Source organism: Octopus bimaculoides, chromosome 1 (genome assembly GCF_046866305.1).
Source record: "Octopus bimaculoides isolate indiv1 chromosome 1, ASM4686630v1, whole genome shotgun sequence".
NCBI classification, from domain to species: domain Eukaryota; kingdom Metazoa; phylum Mollusca; class Cephalopoda; order Octopoda; family Octopodidae; genus Octopus; species Octopus bimaculoides.
This window is the reverse complement of record NC_142928.1, coordinates 86,228,092-86,246,596: the sequence shown is the minus strand read 5'-3', so window position 1 is coordinate 86,246,596 and position 18,505 is coordinate 86,228,092. Positions and strand designations below refer to the sequence as shown.

Sequence of the window (18,505 nt, the reverse complement as noted above, 5' to 3'; positions counted from 1 at the left end):
CATATATGGTGTTCAGTATTATTTTATTATATTATTTAATATATATTATATCCTATATATTTTATATAGAAAAACAAGTACAATGGTGAACGAAGCACTGAAGCTCTTATCAAGTATGCCTTGTCAAATGTTCAGGCAAATGTTTTCACATTATATCCTTCCAACTTCAAGTCTGAAACAACTGAAAGGAATCTTCCATGGCTCATAAACTATTGCAGTGGTGATGGAGGTTAGTTTTTATTCCAAATTTTGTAAATGAGAATTATTTGATCCAAGTTGTAAGAAATTTTTATAATCATTAAAAAAAAAATATTTGTATTTGGAATTAAAGATTGATAAAATTGGAGTTTTTAATTAATAATGTAAACTGTGACAGAAAAATGCATTGTTGCAAAACATATTTGGTTGAGGTATGGTCATGTGGTTAACCCTTTAGCATTTGAACTGGCCATATATTCTGCCCATTTTATATTCAGACTAGCCAGATCCAGCCTCTCACACCTACCCTACAATGTCATTCTAAAATAAACAATCACATCATCAAAATTAAGAAAGTTTGTTTCTCAACTACATGGTTTCAGGTTCAGCCCCAACTGTGTAGCTCCTTTGGCAAGTGTCTTTTTGTTATAGCCCTAAGTTGACCAAAGCTTTGTGAGTGGATTTGGGTGGCCAAAACTGAAAGAAGCCCATTGTATGTATGTGTGTATTTCGTATTGACATTGTGTGCTTATGATAAACAAGCATCACCTTCATGTATATGGTGTTGTTTGTTTGCCATCTTCCTTGAAAATATGTTCAGCCATTGTGTTGTTTGTGTTCAAAAGATCAAAGGGAATATTATTGTGAATATATGATGCTTGACATGAAGAGGAGCATTCAGCCATAGAAAATCTGCCTCAACAAATTTCATGTGAACTATACAAGCATGGTAGAATGAATGTTAAAATGATGATGGATAGGGAAGTATCATTAAGTTAGATATAGTAATCTGATACTTTTTGCTTTAGTATATGGTTTTAGTTAACGAAATATACATAAGAATTAATTTAAAAAATTAGCCATGCTGCTCTTTTTCCTTAAACACTCACTACAAATTTATTTCTAGTTATCTTTTTTAATGGTCTTAGTATTTAAATATGTTTGGACTATCTTACATATTTCTATTGTTTGCCCATTTTACCTTGTTTCAGATTGCATGTCTTCCAATACTGAACTGAAAGTAGCTACCATGTTGGTAAGTGTCTTCCACATTTCTTTTTGAAATGAATTCTCTCCTTAAATTTAAAAAAAAAAAAACATTCTTAAATTGCTTTTTCACTTTATTAAATTTTCAGGAAAGTTTGGTGAATGTTGGAACAGTCAATTGTGATAGACATAGTTCCTTGTGTTCAAAAATGGGAGCCAATGATGGTGTATATTTTTACAAATTGGGAGAAGTGGAGAAAGGCAAAGGAATGGTAAGTTATAATACCAATTTGTTTATTTAATTGGAAAATCATCAAGAAGTAAATTGTGCAGAATTTACAGTGACTGCTGAAATGTAAACTATTTTATAAAGTACCATTTAAAGATAGATGTGACAGAAGAATTAGAAGAATTATAATAACAACAAACTAAATTATGTATGTGATTGTCTGTTCTGTTTTGACATGTTTTTAAATGTGGCAAACATTAGGTGATTCAGATGTCCCTTTAGCATTTAAGTAACAAAAATTTGTGTTTTTTTTTTATAGTGTTATAATTGTTTTTTTTTTGTGCATTTTGAATACTGTCTTTACAATTTTGCTGTGAGTATATATTCATTTGTTTATTTCATGTCTATTTTTCCATACCAGCATGAATTTAGATGACAAGTTGTTTGAGACAGGATATTCTGGCTGGATGCTCTTTCTATCACCAACCCATACCTGTTTTTCAAGTCAGGGATTTCTTTATTCCAAATGTCTTTCAAACGTGCTGAATGATTGATCCTAATGTCAACAAATGTTGACATCACTACCACTTCACTCAATCAGTGACAAGCATGGAATATGAGCATTCACATATTCATCTGACTCATGCTAACATGGAAAAGTGTACATAAAATAAACAAACGAATACATGTGTATGTGTGCGTGTATTTTCTTTCACCTGTTTCAGTCAATTGACTGCGGCCACACTGGAGCATAACCTTGAAGTGTTTTAGTCGGATAAATCGACCCCAGGACTTACTTTTTAAGCCTAGTACTTATTCTATCAGTCTCTTTTGCTGAACCACTAGGTTATGGGGATACAAGCATCCCAACACCAGTTGTCAAGTGGTGATAAGAGAGTAGAGGACCAAACACAGATACAAAGACACATGTAGATATCTATATTTATATATATATATATATATATATTATCATCATCATCATCATCATAAGTCCTCCTTCCATGCTGGCATGGGTTGGACGGTTTGACAGGGAACTTGCAGCATGCTTCTGAGTGTTTTGGTATGGTTTTTATGGTTGGATGCCCTTCCTAACACCACCCGTTCTGTAGAGTGGGCTGAGTGCTTTTTACATGGCACTCACACAGGCAAGGTCAGTTTTGCTGTGGTTTTACAGCCAGATGCCCTTCCAAATGCCCACCACTTTACAGTGTGGGCTGGGTGCTTTTTAAGTGGCACCTGCACTGGTAGAGTCACTAAGTGACTTTACAAGACAAAGAGTCTTTGAGAGGGGAGGGGGTATTGGAGGAGGTGATCTTGTGTTAGATGATGAAAGATTAGAGTGTGACTGAGAAACAGAAACAGCAGTCATGCTGTAGAGGAGGTCCATGGTTACTCAGTCATAGAGAGCGAGAGAAAGAGAGCTAGAGTTAACAAGAATGAGGGCAGAGACAGTTACCTAGAAAGAGAATTGGGAGTTAACAAGAGGTGTGCTGCTGTAAAAGAGATACATGGTTACCTAGCCAGAGGTAAGGGCAAGGGAAGGAGGGAGAGCGAGTGATCAAGAATGAGGGTAGAAATGGGTTTGTTGCTGTAGAAGAGATACATGATTACTCAGCCAGAGGGGAGAGCAAGGGAAAGAGAGAGAGAAAGAGAGAGTTGGAAACAGCAAGAGCAGGAGAGAGATGGTGGCAAATGCCAGGGTATACTTGCAAGGAATGGGGATCGGGGCATAAATGGGATGGTAGAATAAGGGAGAGGGAGATGAATGGTGGCAGGCATGCTTCTTTTAGTTTCCATCTACCCAATTCACTCACAAGCCTTTGGTCAGCCTGAGGCTGTAGTAGAATACACTTGTCCAAGCTGCCATGCTGTGGGACTGAACCTGGAACCATGTGGTTATATGACTGCAGCTATGCAACAACACATACTTTTCTTGAACAATTTTTTTCCTTCTCTCCGGAAAACACACACACACACACGCACGCACGCACACACACACACACATACATATATGACGGGCTTCTTTCAGTTTCCGTCTACCAAATCCACTCACAAGGCTTTGGTCGGCCTGTGGCTATAATAGAAGATACTTGCCCAAGATGCCATGCAGTGGGACTGAACCCGGAACCATGTGGTTGGTAAGCAAGCTACTTACCACACAGCCAATATATATATATATATATATATATATATATATATAATGGGTTTTATGCTGTTTCTGTCTATTAAATTCCCTTCCAAGGTATTGGTTAGCCTGGAACTGTTGAAGAAGACAGTTTCACAAGGTACTATGTAGAAGTCCTGAACATGAAACCAACTCGTTAATCACATAGCTGTGCTTGCATCACATTGTTTTATAAGTTTATTATCATTATCAAAAGATGGGAGAATGTTCATTGTCCTAAAAATAACAGCCATGAATTCATCTCTTCAGCAAGACACCTGTTCCTGACCTTCTATTATACTTTCATATTCTTCAATACTAGCCCTGCTCAGTTAAAGGGTCTTGTCTTGCAAGTACATAGTGATCTCACTAGTGCTTGGTCATAAGGAAGCGCACAGTTAACTCTGTAAAGTGGTTGGTATTAGGAAGGGCATCCAGCTGTAAAAACCATACCAAAGCAGTGGGGCTTAGTGCAGCCCTCTGGCTTGTCAGTTCCTGTTGAACCATCCAACCCATACCAGCATCGAAAAAAGAACATTAAATGATGATAATAACACACTACATAGGTAATTCAGCTGTATGCATGAATAAAATGGTTAAACAAAATAAATGATGCAAAAATGTTGAAGATGCCAAATTGTTTGTATATTCTTAATTTTTGTTCTAGTTTTAAAACCACATTTTCTTCAAAAATAAACAATAGCGGCTTCAGTTTTTTTGTGCATTATCTGTATATTTATTTTCTCTAACATATCGGCAGGTCATTTCAAGTCTTGTAGCTCAAGAAGTTGCACATGAAGTTTTATTACAACTACCTGATGTTACACTCTTGAATGAAGAACAACTTCAGGTAAGATTTTAAAATTTCTCATTTATTTATAACTGTTTATTTTAGATTTTGTGTCTAGTTTTTTTTTTTATAAAAACCTAGATGATTATAAGCCTTAGTTTTCTCAGACAGTTGACCACTTTTACTGATTTCCTTTTTTTATGATTAAATAAACATAATTTTCATGTGAGGGATCTGGGTTATTGGTATACCTGCTGGTTGTATTTAGTTTCTGTAGAATTATGTGTTACAAATTCTTGTGTATATCACCTAATTCTGGAAGGTATTTTGTGTAGTAGTGAATATTGTGTCAGAACTCTTTGGTTAGTACAGAATTCTCATAGATTAAAGTTTCCAGTCATAGGTTTGGGAGAGGTCATTTGCTTTGTTACAGGCATCAAAGAGATGTTCCCAGGAGCAGTCATCCAAATGTACCTTGTTTTGCCTATATGCTCAGCATTGCAGGATTTGCATGCAATACAGAGGGTTATGGTGTTGAAGTTGTTGATACCAGATAAACTGAAATATTGGCTAGCAGACTGATGTATCATAACATCTCATTCTGATTATTTTCAGTATGGGAGACCCTGTACTTCAGACATTGCTTTTCTCACCATTATTGTTTTACACCTACTGTCCTCCCATCCTGGCATGGGTTGGAGAAATTTTTTAAGGTAGTGTTTTATTGCTGGATGCTCTATTTCTTGCTAATCCTTGGAGTCACCTCTAACAACACCCAGGGTTTTAATAAAACTCTGGTATAATTATATATATTTATAGATACTTAAAATATTAAGTCCATTCTTTTGTTGGTTTTCTCCTATTATTGTTGTTTTTCCCTATGATATTGTAATAATTATCTATTCATGTTAACAATCTTTTAATACTTTCTTACCAGGATATCAGACATGAAAATCAAGAAAACACAGCATGGATTGTTCATTTCTTTGATAAAGATGAAGGTAATTTGGAATTGAGAAAGATTCCAAGCCTTCTTGAAGATGAAAACATTCATGTAAGTTGTTAGTTTGTTAGTATTTTTCTTAAATATATTACAAGCCTATAAGAAACATTAAGAAGTCACTCCTTACTTACCAGTTATGTTATGAAACATTACTATAATGACATATCAGGAATATATTTGTTAATTATTCAAATAGTTGTGGATACTTAATGTGCAGCCACAAATCTAAAATTCTAGGTACGGTTCAGTTCTTTAACTATTCATTCTACAACTAATTATTTCCTTCATAGAAAATGTGTGCAAAACGTAAATATGTTTATAGTTTCTTACATTGACACTTAATAAGGGAAGGTGTATAGTGTCTGAAAAATTGTCAGTACATGACTGATAAGGATTTTACTAGTTCCAGAAGAATGAAATAAAAAGTTGATTGTAGTAGGATTTGAAGATTTGAACATAGAGAAATGAAGTTAAATGCCACAAGTAATTAAATTGCTCTTGACAATTTCAGCTACCTTACCATCCAAAATATAGAGGTGATAATGATGCTCCTTTTACTCAACCAGTTATTCTATCACAAGGATTTTTGTTAAAGTAAAGTGTGTTGTGTTGATCATTAGATTATTTTAAACCTGACATTACTCTGTCAAATGTAATGTCGATTCATATCATTTTCAACTAATCATTTATCACCTTGTAGCATTGAGATTTCAATCATGTGATTGTATATTTTTAAAATGACATTGTAGGGTAATTGTGAGAAGCAGGATCTAGCCAGTTTGAAGATAAAACAGAAAGAATATTTGGCTGGATATGGCTGGATTAATATGTATATATATGTGTGTGTGTGTGTGTGAGTGTGGATCAAAACAGTTTGATTCAAATTTGTTGGCACTCTTGAGTTTACAACGAATTTCAATCAAACTTTTGATCCATACGTGTAACTCCCAATAAATTGGTTGAGTGCCTTTCTTTCATTTGTCCACTCACTTATATATATATCATCATCATCATCATCATCGTTTAACGTCCGCTTTCCATGCTAGCATGGGTTGGACGATTTGACTGAGGACTGGTGAAACCGGATGGCAACACCAGGCTCCAGTCTAATTTGGCAGAGTTTCTACAGCTGGATGCCCTTCCTAATGCCAACCACTCAGAGAGTGTAGTGGGTGCTTTTACGTGTCACCCGCACGAAAACGGCCACGCTCGAAATGGTGTCTTTTATGTGCCACCCGCACAAGCCAGTCCAGGGGTACTGGCAACGATCTCGCTCGAAAATCCTACGGGAGCCAGTCAGGCAGTACTGGCAACGGCCACGCTCAAAATGGTGCATCTCATGTGCCACCCGCACAAGAACCAGTCCAGGGGCACTGGCAACGATCTTACTTGGCTTGCCGGGTCTTCTCACGCACAGCACATTTCCAAAGGTCTCGGTCAGTAGTCATCGCCTCGGTGAGGCCCAATGTACGAAGGTCTTGCCTCACCACCTCAGCCCAGGTCTTCCTGGGCCTACCTCTTCCACGGGTTCCCTCAACTGTTAGGGTGTGGCACTTTTTCACGCAGCTATCCTCATCCATTCTCACCACATGTCCATACCAGCGCAATCGTCTCTCTTGCACGCCACAGCTGATGCTTCTAATGTTCAGCTTTTCTCTCAAGATACTTACACTCTGACGGGTATTCACATTGACATTACACGTCTAACGGAGCATACTGGCTTCATTCCTTGCGAGCTTACGTATGTCCTCAGCAGTTACAGCCCATGTTTCACTGCCATGTAGCATGGCTGTTCGTACGCATGCGTCATACAGTCTGCCTTTTACTCTGAGTGAGAGTCCCTTTGTTGCCAGCAGGGGTAAGAGCTCTCTAAACTTTGCCCAGGCTATTCTTATTCTAGCAGCTACACTTTCAGCGCACCCACCCCCACTACTAACTTGGTCGCCCAGATAGCGGAAGCTATCGACTACCTCTAGTTTTTCACCCTGGAATGAGATAGAAGTTGTTTCCTGTTTGTTTACAGTCTTTATTGCACCTGAACATCTGCCACAAACAAAAACTAACTTGCTAGTTAACCTGCCTTTGATGTTGCTGCACCTCTTATGTGTCCATAGCTTGCACCGGGTACATCTTATAGAGTTGCTACCTACTCCTTTTCTACATACTGAGCAGGGCCATCTACCTGAAGGGGTTTGTGTTTTATCTACCTTCCTACTTATTAGGATTTTGGTTTTAGCTAAGTTGACTCTAAGGCCCTTCAGTTCTAGACCTTGCTTCCACACCTGAAACTTCTCCTCTAGTTCTGATAGTGACTCCGCAATTAGGGCAAGGTCATCAGCATAGAGGAGCTCCCAGGGGCAACCTGTCTTGAACTCCTCTGTGATTGCCTGGAGGACTATGATAAATAAGAGGGGGCTGAGGACGGAACCTTGGTGGACCCCTACCTCTACCCGGAATTCATTGCTGTACTCATTTCCAACCCTCACCTTACTGGCAGCATCTCTGTACATGGCTCGCACAGCTCTCACTAACCATTCTTCTATCCCAAGTTTCCTCATTGACCACCAGATAAGGGATCGGGGGACCCTGTCAAAGGCTTTCTCCATGTCAACGAAAGCCAGGTACAGAGGTTTATCCTTAGCTAGGTATTTCTCCTGCAACTGTCTCACTAGAAATAAGGCATCAGTAGTGCTTTTACCTGGCACGAACCCAAACTACATCTCATCTAAATTGATTCGCTCCCTAATTAGTTGGGCTATGACCCTCTCTGTAACTTTCATAACCTGATCTAACAGCTTGATGCCTCTGTAATTATTTGTATCTAAAGCGTCACCTTTACCTTTGTAGCAGTTGACTATGATGCTGCTACACCAGTCATTGGGTATGACTCCTTCGTGTATCACCTGGTTCGTAATACGGGTGACTAGGCTATAGCCAACACTGCCAGATATTTTGAGCATCTCTGCAGTAATTCCTGATGGGCCGGGGGCTTTCCCGGTCTTCATACTCTTAATTGCTTTATCTACCCTGGTACTATCAACTCGGATAGCTGGTCCCTCTATTGGGTCGACATACGGCAGGCTCTCTTTCTCCCATTCATTCTCTTTATTAAGCAATCTATCGTAGTGGCATCTCCAGACCTCTTTCTTTGCATCCTCATTTAATGCAAGCGTATCATCATCCATGCGAACACATTTCTCTCCTACAACATCACTATTCTCTCTCCTACACTGTCTTGCAACACGAAATACCTCGAGTCTTTGGTCCTCACGGCGCAGAACATTGGCAAATCTTTCCTTATCTGCTTCCCCTCTGGCTAAATAAACCTGTCGCCTAGCCTCCCTTCTGGCACATTGGTACAATTCCCTGCTACCACCGTTCTTCCAGTCCTTCCAAGCCTGTTTCTTTTGTCTAATAGCCCTGTCTACCTCCTTGTTCCACCACCACGTTACTCTGGGTCGGGAGGGGACCTTACACCACCCACAAATCTGGTCGGTGGCTTTCAACAGGTTGTCCCGCAGAAATCTCCAATTGTCTTCCACGTTGTATGATGCTATATCCCCTTCTATTTCGTTAAATGCTTCAAGTAACTTGTCTCTAAGTCTCTGTCCGTTTGCAGGGTCTTTATATATATATATATATATATATATATATATATATATATATATATATATATATATATATATATATAGTTTTAGGGAAAATAACCAAGTTTCAAGAACTCATCGATGAAAATCCACTATCACATATAAAAAAATTAATAATTAAAAGCACAATAAATGAGTATAATATAAAGTAAAGTAAATATCATAAGATAAATATAATATTATATTATATATTATATTATATCATATTATATTTATCTTATGATATTTACTTTACTTTATATTATACTCATTTATTGTGCTTTTAATTATTAATTTTTCTATATGTGATAGTGGATTTTCATCGATGAGTTCTTGAAACTTGGTTATTTTCCCTAAAACTATATCATCATCATCGTTTAACGTCCGCTTTCCATGCTAGCATGGGTTGGACGATTTGACTGAGGACTGGTGAAACCGGATGGCAACACCAGGCTCCAGTCTGATTTGGCAGAGTTTCTACAGCTGGATGCCCTTCCTAACGCCAACCACTCAGAGAGTGTAGTGGGTGCTTTTACGTGTCACCCGCACGAAAACGGCCACGCTCGAAATGGTGTCTTTTATGTGCCACCCGCACAAGCCAGTCCAGGGGCACTGGCAACGATCTTGCTCGAAAATCCTACAGGAGCCAGTCAGGCGGTACTGGCAACGGCCACGCTCAAAATGGTGCATCTCATGTGCCACCCGCACAAGAACCAGTCCAGGGGCACTGGCAACGATCTTACTTGGCTTGCCGGGTCTTCTCACGCACAGCCCATTTCCAAAGGTCTCGGTCCGTAGTCATCGCCTCGGTGAGGCCCAATGTACGAAGGTCTTGCCTCACCACCTCAGCCCAGGTCTTCCTGGGCCTACCTCTTCCACGGGTTCCCTCAACTGTTAGGGTGTGGCACTTTTTCACGCAGCTATCCTCCTCCATTCTCACCACATGTCCATACCAGCGCAATCGTCTCTCTTGCACGCCACAACTGATGCTTCTAATGTTCAGCTTTTCTCTCAAGATACTTACACTCTGACGGGTATTCACATTGACATTACACATCCAACGGAGCATACTGGCTTCATTCCTTGCGAGCTTACGTATGTCCTCAGCAGTTACAGCCCATGTTTCACTGCCATGTAGCATGGTTGTTTGTACGCATGCGTCATACAGTCTGCCTTTTACTCTGAGTGAGAGTCCTTTTGTCGCCAGCAGGGGTAAGAGCTCTCTAAACTTTGCCCAGGCTATTCTTATTCTAGCAGCTACACTTTCAGCGCACCCACCCCCACTACTAACTTGGTCGCCCAGATAGCGGAAGCTATCGACTACCTCTAGTTTTTCACCCTGGAATGAGATAGAAGTTGTTTCCTGTTTGTTTGCAGTCTTTATTGCACCTGAACATCTGCCACAAACAAAAACTAACTTGCTAGTTAACCTGCCTTTGATGTTGCTGCACCTCTTATGTGTCCATAGCTTGCACCGGGTACATCTTATAGAGTTACTACCTACTCCTTTTCTACATACTGAGCAGGGCCATCTACCTGAAGGGGTTTGTGTTTTATCTACCTTCCTACTTATTAGGATTTTGGTTTTAGCTATTTATGTATATTTTATCTATAAAGCTCAATTTAATTTTAATTTTTTATAAATTGATTTTAATTGAGTTTTTACCTGTAATTTTGGATTTTGTCCCTAATATTATTATATATATATATATATATATATATATATATATATATCTTGTTTCAGTCATTTGCCTGCAGTGTGGCGGCCATGCAGCTATGCTGGGGCACTGCCCTGAAAGACTTCAGTTGAACTAATTGACTCCAGGACTTATTTTTTTAAAGCCTAGTACTTATTCTATCAGTTTCTTTGCCAAACCTCTGAATTATGGGGGCATAAACTCACCAGTTGTCAAATAGTGGTGGACAACAAACACAGGATATATGTAAAAGCTATTGTATTTTCTTTTTAGATAAACATGAAGCCTGAGATTTTTATGTGAGGGAAATAGGTGTTTGTGATGTTTATGTTTTTTTACAAGGGCAAAAAGGGTCTGAAATGAAGTGGCTCTAACAGTAACCGATCACAAAGTATCTTAACATCAAAGGAAGCTTTTACAGGGTTGCTTTACTTGCTGGAAATAGCAGCCATATCTCCCTCAAATCACATACCATAGAAAAAGGACACTTTGGATAATATAGTCCTCAGTACATCTTGTCATCTTATCTGAAAATAAAGATGTGATGGTCATGGCAGGAAAATCTTTGCTCATAGGTTTGCTTAATGAGGGATGAGTTAAGTTAAACAACAGATGATACTGTATGAATTATATTTTCCTTTCAATACAATATTTTTTAGGTTGGTCGTGTTGACTGTAGGATTCTTCAGAATGAATGTCACCAGTTACATATTTTTAAAATGCCAACTTTTGTCCTTTTCAAATCAAGTGGTGGCCATGAAATATATTATGGTAAGGAAACAGTTTTAAGAAATATCTTTTATGCTGTTTTTGCATGAATGCTAAAATATAATCTTTTGTCTTTCACTTTTAGATATTGGACTGTGGCTATGCTGAGGCATGACTGTAAAGGGTTTTACCCTAGTAATTATTATTTTTTTAAAGTCTGATATTTATTTTATCGGTCTTTTTTGCCAAACTGCCAAGTTATGGAGATGTAGACAAACCAAGACCATTTGTCAAGTGGTGTGTGTGTGTGGGACAAACACACACACACACACACACACACACACACACTTCCACACAGTTTCCATCTACCAAATTCACTTACATAGCATTGATCACCCTGAAGCTATAGTAGAAGACACTTACCCAAGATACTGTATACTGAGTCTGAACTCGAAACCATGTGGTTGCAAAGCAAGCTTCTTAATCACACAGTCATTTTGTGTACCTAAATAGAATATGAGCTCATTTGGAAGTTAATTTCTTTTTGTGAAACCACAACTATGTAATTCACTTGTGTTTACAGGTGTGGGAATTTGATGAAATATAAATCTTCTCTTTGACAAAATGCTAGTCTGTTGTAGGGATCTCTCCCAAATAACTTAAAATAATAATAACGAACTTATTGTATACAATGCTCAGGTGCAAAACCCATCAAAAAAAGTAACCAAAATTGCATGAACAGTACATAGAATATGTACAGAAAGTGAACAGTGAGAAAATCTTAAAAAAAAAAAAGGAAGAAGAAATGGGGGTAGGGGGCATCAGGTTGGCAAATTTCAGGAAGCATGGACGTTTTGAAGGTTGTAGTGTTTTGACAGCTAACAACTGATGCCGATAGTTTATTCCATACTTCAACAATTTTGAGTTTTTCAGTACTGGATGACTTTTGTATTAAGTAAATAAGAGATAGATTTTACTCTACTAGTTATGATGCAAGTCAAACTCAGGCAACATTCTCAGTTGATATGGTACCTACTACTAACATATATCATAATTACTTGACTTGTATACAATGTAATCTTGAATACAATGTGACTTCCACTTTTAGTACTTTTGTTTTTCACTTGTGTTTCATGCTATCCCACCAATTTTGTCTCTGATGCTTTGTATTATATTTCTTTCATAATACTTGAGTAAATATAGTAAGTGAACTGAGTCATGTAGATTTAAATGTATGTTCAAATATACAGTGAAGCCCCCAAAGTGGATATAAGCTAAAGGTTCTTGCTATTTGACACTCAGCCAGCTTTGAGCAGATTTTGCAAACATTCTAAATTTATGACTACATGATCTAGTCCAGTGTGTCCTCTAGAAGCATCCTCAATAATTCAATATTATATCCACTCAAGTCATTTCATTTCTGTCTCATCAAGATGCTACCAAGGAATATGATTAATGATTCTGGTGCCCCTACTCAAGAGAAATAACTTCATCTTATATATTTATCAATTTCTCAATATGGAATTTCAATAAATCAAAATTTGAAATAAAGTTATTAATAGAAATCTTAATTTGAGCAATTTATATATTTGCTTCTTACACACACACACAGAGTATTACTTTTGTTTATTGTGCATCATCAGATCAAATGTAGCATTAAAACTATATGTTTTAGTTTATTGCTTTCTTAATTTCAGGTCGTGCAATTGCTCATGATGTAGCTGCTTTTGCTAAAGAGAGTGTGAAAGCTTCTTTAGAAGCACTTGGTCCTGGCGATTTTCCTCATCGGGTAGTAGATAGTCAAGATCCATGGTTTGTTGATTTTTTTGCGCCAGTAAGTACATTTCTGTATATTCCTAATCTACCTTTTTAAAATGAACTATGGTGTTTGCTATTAGGCTAATTTTTAAAATGATATAAATAATGAAAATAACATTCAGATATTTTTGTCACCAATACTTTAAACATGTTCTGCCATAGTTCATTCTTTTGTGGTTATTTTTAAAGAAATACACTGCCTATGTGTTTCAATTATTTCTTAAAATAATCAGGAATGTGAGGGAATTTAGAAAAAATATCATTTTTGCAACTTTAAAGGTTGTTACATTAAATTATGATGGCAAGTTTTAATTTAAATATGAACATTTTAAAGTAAATGGGTTTTTTTTAATACATATATATCATAGAACTAGAGGAGCTCTTAGTGAGTTGGCATCAAAAGAATTAAAGAATCTAAATATCAAGTCTTATTAAATTTTCTTTTCTTTTTCTTGATTTGCTTATTCATACTTTTGTTTTATAGTGGTGCCCTCCGTGTATGCGGTTGCTGCCAGAATTTAGAAAAGCATCCAAAAGTTATGGTAAAACAATATCTTTTGGTTCTGTTGACTGTACTGTACATCAGGGCCTCTGCACTCAGGTATAATAGCTTTTCCTAAAGTTTTTTTTTTTATAAATTCGAAAGTTTTCATAAACTTTGAAGAAAAAAAACAATTTAAATTTTAGAATTTTAACTCTTTGCCTGTCCCATGTATCACATGTGACGCAGTAAATATTTCCTTGGCATCTATGCATCATATATGATTTACACTCCCAAAGTTTTTTCAACCACAGAGTAACTTGGGACTTAAGAAAGGGAAGATTTATGTTATTCAGAATGAATGAAACAAGGACTGAAAATCTGAAAACAAGCATGGACAGGCAAAGGATTGTGTTTTGAACTACAAGATGAAGAGACCAGTTTAAAACTGATTTACAAATAGTCTGTGTTAAAATATGTATTGCTTTTCAAGAAATTCGTTATCTGAAATAATGTTTTTATTGCCTGATTTGAAAACACTGTAGCATATTTCCAAAGATCAGAGAGTAAATTCTTGGGTAGGGGGGGGGACTTAATAAGAATGGCTGTTAGCTTGGAAGTACACTTTGGGAGTTAGCTCAGAAGTCTACTTGATTAGAGCTGACCTTGGTTTAAATAAATATAGACTATTTAAAGTATAAGTAAAACCTCTGTCGAAGAAAATAAATACTTAATTTCCATAACTGATGATTGTATTTTTTCCCTTGTTTTTTTTTTGTCATTTTAGTACAACATTAGATCTTATCCAACCACTATTTTTTACAATAGAAGCACACCTCATCATTACCATGGTCAACATCGCGCACAAGATATCATTGATTTTATTGAGGTAAGCATAATTCACCTTAGGGGTTTTTACACCTGTTTTGTAATTTTTATGGCTTAGCAGTCATGTGGTTCCAGATTTAATCCCACTGTATGACATCTTGGGCAGATGACTTCAATCATACCATTCTGTGGACTCAGAACCTTCTGAGTTAAATTTAGGAGATGAAAACTATTCAGGAACCCATTAGATGCGCACATGCGCGCGCGCGCACACACACATATGAGTGCTGGTGTAGCTGTGTGGTTAAAAAGTTTGCTTCCCAACATGGTTTCAGGCTCAGTTCCACTGCATGGCACCTTGGGCTTCTACTATAGCGTTGCACCAACCAAAGCTTTGTGAGTGGATTTGGTAAGTGGAAACTGAAAGAAGCCTGTTGTGTATCTGTGTGTGTGTGTTTGTGTCTCCTTGTCTTGACATAATGGATATAAATGAATGTCTTACATTAAATTATGATGGCAAGTTTTAATTTAAATATGAACATGTCTGGCCAAGGGGAATCTTGGAATGGGTAAGGGTTGGTGACAGGAAAGGCGTCTAACTGTCAAAAATCTTCTATAGATAAATGATGATGATAAAGATGATATGTAATACCTGTGTGTATCCTGATTTTAGAATAAGTACACTTTATCTACAAGGATGAATGTCAAGAAGAGCATTTGGTTATAAAACACTTCTTGAGAAAGTCCTGGTCAACTCATGCCAGCATAGAAAAGCAAATGTAAAGACAATGGTTCACCTTCACCATCATCATCACTGCCACAATTACTTCCATCATCTTCTCCACCCCCATCGCTACAGCTGCTGACGCCACCACCACCACCACCTCTATTAAAGTGCCCAGGCCCACCAATGCCTTGAGAGTGGATTTGGTTGCTGGAGACTGTGGAAGCCTGTTGTGTGTATGTGTGTGCATGCGTGTTTGTCCCTGACACTGCTTGAAGACTGGTGTTAGCTTATTTCTTTGCAGCTCAGCAAAAGAGACCAATAGAATAGGTACCAGACTGACAAATAAGTTATGGGATTGATTTGTTTGACTAAATCTTTCAAGGTAGTGCTCTAGCATGGCCACAGTCCAATGACTTAAACAAGATAAATGTAGGCAAAATTAAAATTGATGTACAAGTCTCTCTATAGAGGGAAATTTATTTGTTGCTTTCCAAATAAACACATTTTCTGATATTTTTTCCTCCTTTACTTTCACATTTTACTAGGATACTCTTCATCCATCTGTAGAACAACTGACTCCTGACAACTTTCATTCCAAAGTTAAACAGCGTGGCCAAAATGAAATCTGGGTTGTCGATTTCTTTGCTCCATGGTGTGGCCCTTGTCAACAGTTGGCTCCTGAATGGCGTAAGCTCTCTAAGGTAACACAATATATCTATCAATATATATACGCGTATAAGGGATGACCACTAGGTGGACATCCAATATGCTAGAAAGAGGTCATCAACGACCCAACCACAAAGAAAAATAATGTTCTCCAGAAAAAATTTCGCAAAACACCAGAACAGGACAAAATGAGAAATATACAGAATAAAGAATTAGCTGTGTACTGCAGTTTTGAACATTAACGTTTTAATTACGTAACAACATCTGTGTTCTTGTCAGCACAGCCGTTCTAGAATCAATATAATTTGCAGAACTATACACGAATTGTCTTCAACAAATAAGACTTGCATACAGTTCTACCGATTACATTTGGGTCATTTTTCAAAATGCTTCAGCTCTGGCACGCCAAATTCCGGAAACAATTCTGCAGGGAATAATTCACCGCAGTATATGTTGTTGGCTGGAGAACATAATTATTTAAATTATTATTTATATAGATAGGGTGATAAATTGAATATTAATTCAATTTAAAACCAAGTGATAGATGGAAAAGGCAGTGAGCTGGCAGAATTGTTAACATGCCTGGCAAAATGCTTAGCGGCATTTCATCTGACTTTACATTCAGAGTTCAAATTCTGTCGAGGTCGACTTTCGCTTTCTACTCTTCGGGGTTCACAAAATAAGTACCAGTTACATGGCTGGGTCGATGTAATTGATTTATCCCCTCTTCTAAAATTGCTGGCCTTGTGCCAAAATTCGAAACCAGTGGGAAGCTTGCTTTGTAGCCACATGGTTTCAGGCCCAATCCCACTGCATGGCACCTTGGGCAAGTGTCTTCTGCTATAACCTCGGGTTGACCGAAGCCTTATGATTGAATTTGGCAGGCAGAAGTTAACATTGTGTGTGTAAGTGCTTGTGCCTCCTAACAGAGAGGGAAATGCAAGTTTTTATTAATACCTATTTTTTTTTAAAGAAATTATTCTAAGAATATCATCCATAAATTGTGTTTCATTCTAATAAAAATAATACGACCCTTCATAAATATTTCATAAATGTAGCCAAGGCTAAAGAGACTGATAGAATAAATACCAGGTTTTAAAAAAAAGTACTGGAATCAATTTGTTCAACTAAAATTCTTCAAGGTGGTACCCCAGCATGGCTGCAGTCTAATGACTGAAACAAGTAAAAGATAAAACATAACATTCTTTATTTTAATTCTTTCCTTAGATTTAATTTTGATGTATTAAAGATTAAATACCTTTCAAGTTTAAAAGATAGATTCACTTATATTTAATGTTGATGTGTAGTATTTCTTCCAATTTTGGATTTTATGTACATTTAAATAAACAGAATTTCAAACATTTTCATTTATATTGGAAAACAATCCATTTTAATTATGCCTTTTTTCATTTCTCTTTCCAGATGTTCAAATCCAATAAAAATGTACATATCGCTGATATTGATTGCAAAAAATATAGATCTTTATGTCAACAAGAAGGGGTACACTCTTATCCCACGATGCGCTTGTATCCGTTATCTAGATCATCATTATTCGAGTAAGATCTCATCTTTCTTATTTGTTTAATATAGGGATTAATATTGTTCCTGTGCAAAAGGTGGTGAGCTGGCAGAATCATTAGCATGCCAGACAAAATGCTTAGTGGTTTTTCGTCTGCCTTAACATTCTGAGTTCAAATTCTGCCAAGGTTGACTCTACCTTTCATCCTTAAAATAACTACCAGCTGAGTACTGGGGTCGATGTAATTAATTTTACCCCCTCTCTCCAAATTACTGGCCTTGTGCCAAAATTTGAAACCAATATTGTTCTTGTGCATCATTTAGGTGCATCCTGATTATTGACATTCACTCTTGTAAGATATGAGTAGCCATGTATATCCTCTATAGCAAGGAACCTGTTCTGGTTCCTTTCATACTTAATCGCTCATCACTTAGCATAAAAGTGCCTCTGCTTCTACTGTAGTTTCACTCAGATGAAAGCAGTCTTAGTGTTGTGAGCTAAGTGGCAACCTTACTTGTGTTGGTGCCATAAAAATAGTTTAAGACAGGCATCCAGCTGTAGAACCTGTGCCAAAGCAAACTTTGTCATATCATCCAACTCCTGCTAGCATGGGATATGGATATTAAATTATAATGATGGTGATGATGAGGAAGCATTGTAGAATAAGGTATTCTGCTTAGACACATGACAAAATATCTGCAGAAAATTTGTAGTCAGTGTATACTTATTAAAACTTCCTTTGACCTAGAAGAAGAAGGGCTGCACCCATGATATTTGTGGGGTCACAAAGATTGATGGGAAGAAAGGTAGGAAGAAACTATAACTCATGGGTTGCTGTAGTAGGAAGAATCAGTGCATCCAGATATTGGGCTGTTCCCAGGCTAGAGACCTCATCTGAATACTTGGAAAAGAGCAGACACTGCTAAAGGGCACTCAGGAGGTAGTAAATTGGGCAATTGATTAAGTCTGCCACCCTAATTGATGAGCATTTAGTACAATATCTTCATCACTCAGTCATTTCTCTGCCACAAATTATGCAATATATATTGGTCTATAGTAAGGGT

The 18,505-nt window shown here is 37.3% G+C and overlaps 1 protein-coding gene across 1 annotated transcript in view; it reads left to right on the top strand.

The window, feature by feature from the left end:
• The window catches only part of LOC106868569 (endoplasmic reticulum disulfide reductase DNAJC10), a 65,968-nt gene that overhangs the window by 28,122 nt on the left and 19,341 nt on the right, over positions 1-18,505 (top strand). The window contains exons 7-17 of the mRNA XM_089353254.1: positions 70-229; positions 1,191-1,234; positions 1,335-1,457; positions 4,339-4,428; positions 5,306-5,422; positions 11,354-11,465; positions 13,100-13,236; positions 13,705-13,821; positions 14,489-14,590; positions 15,802-15,957; positions 17,345-17,478. Of these exons, the coding sequence (XP_089209380.1) occupies positions 70-229; positions 1,191-1,234; positions 1,335-1,457; positions 4,339-4,428; positions 5,306-5,422; positions 11,354-11,465; positions 13,100-13,236; positions 13,705-13,821; positions 14,489-14,590; positions 15,802-15,957; positions 17,345-17,478 (1,292 nt within the window). The remainder of the gene's footprint in view (positions 1-69; positions 230-1,190; positions 1,235-1,334; positions 1,458-4,338; positions 4,429-5,305; positions 5,423-11,353; positions 11,466-13,099; positions 13,237-13,704; positions 13,822-14,488; positions 14,591-15,801; positions 15,958-17,344; positions 17,479-18,505) is intronic.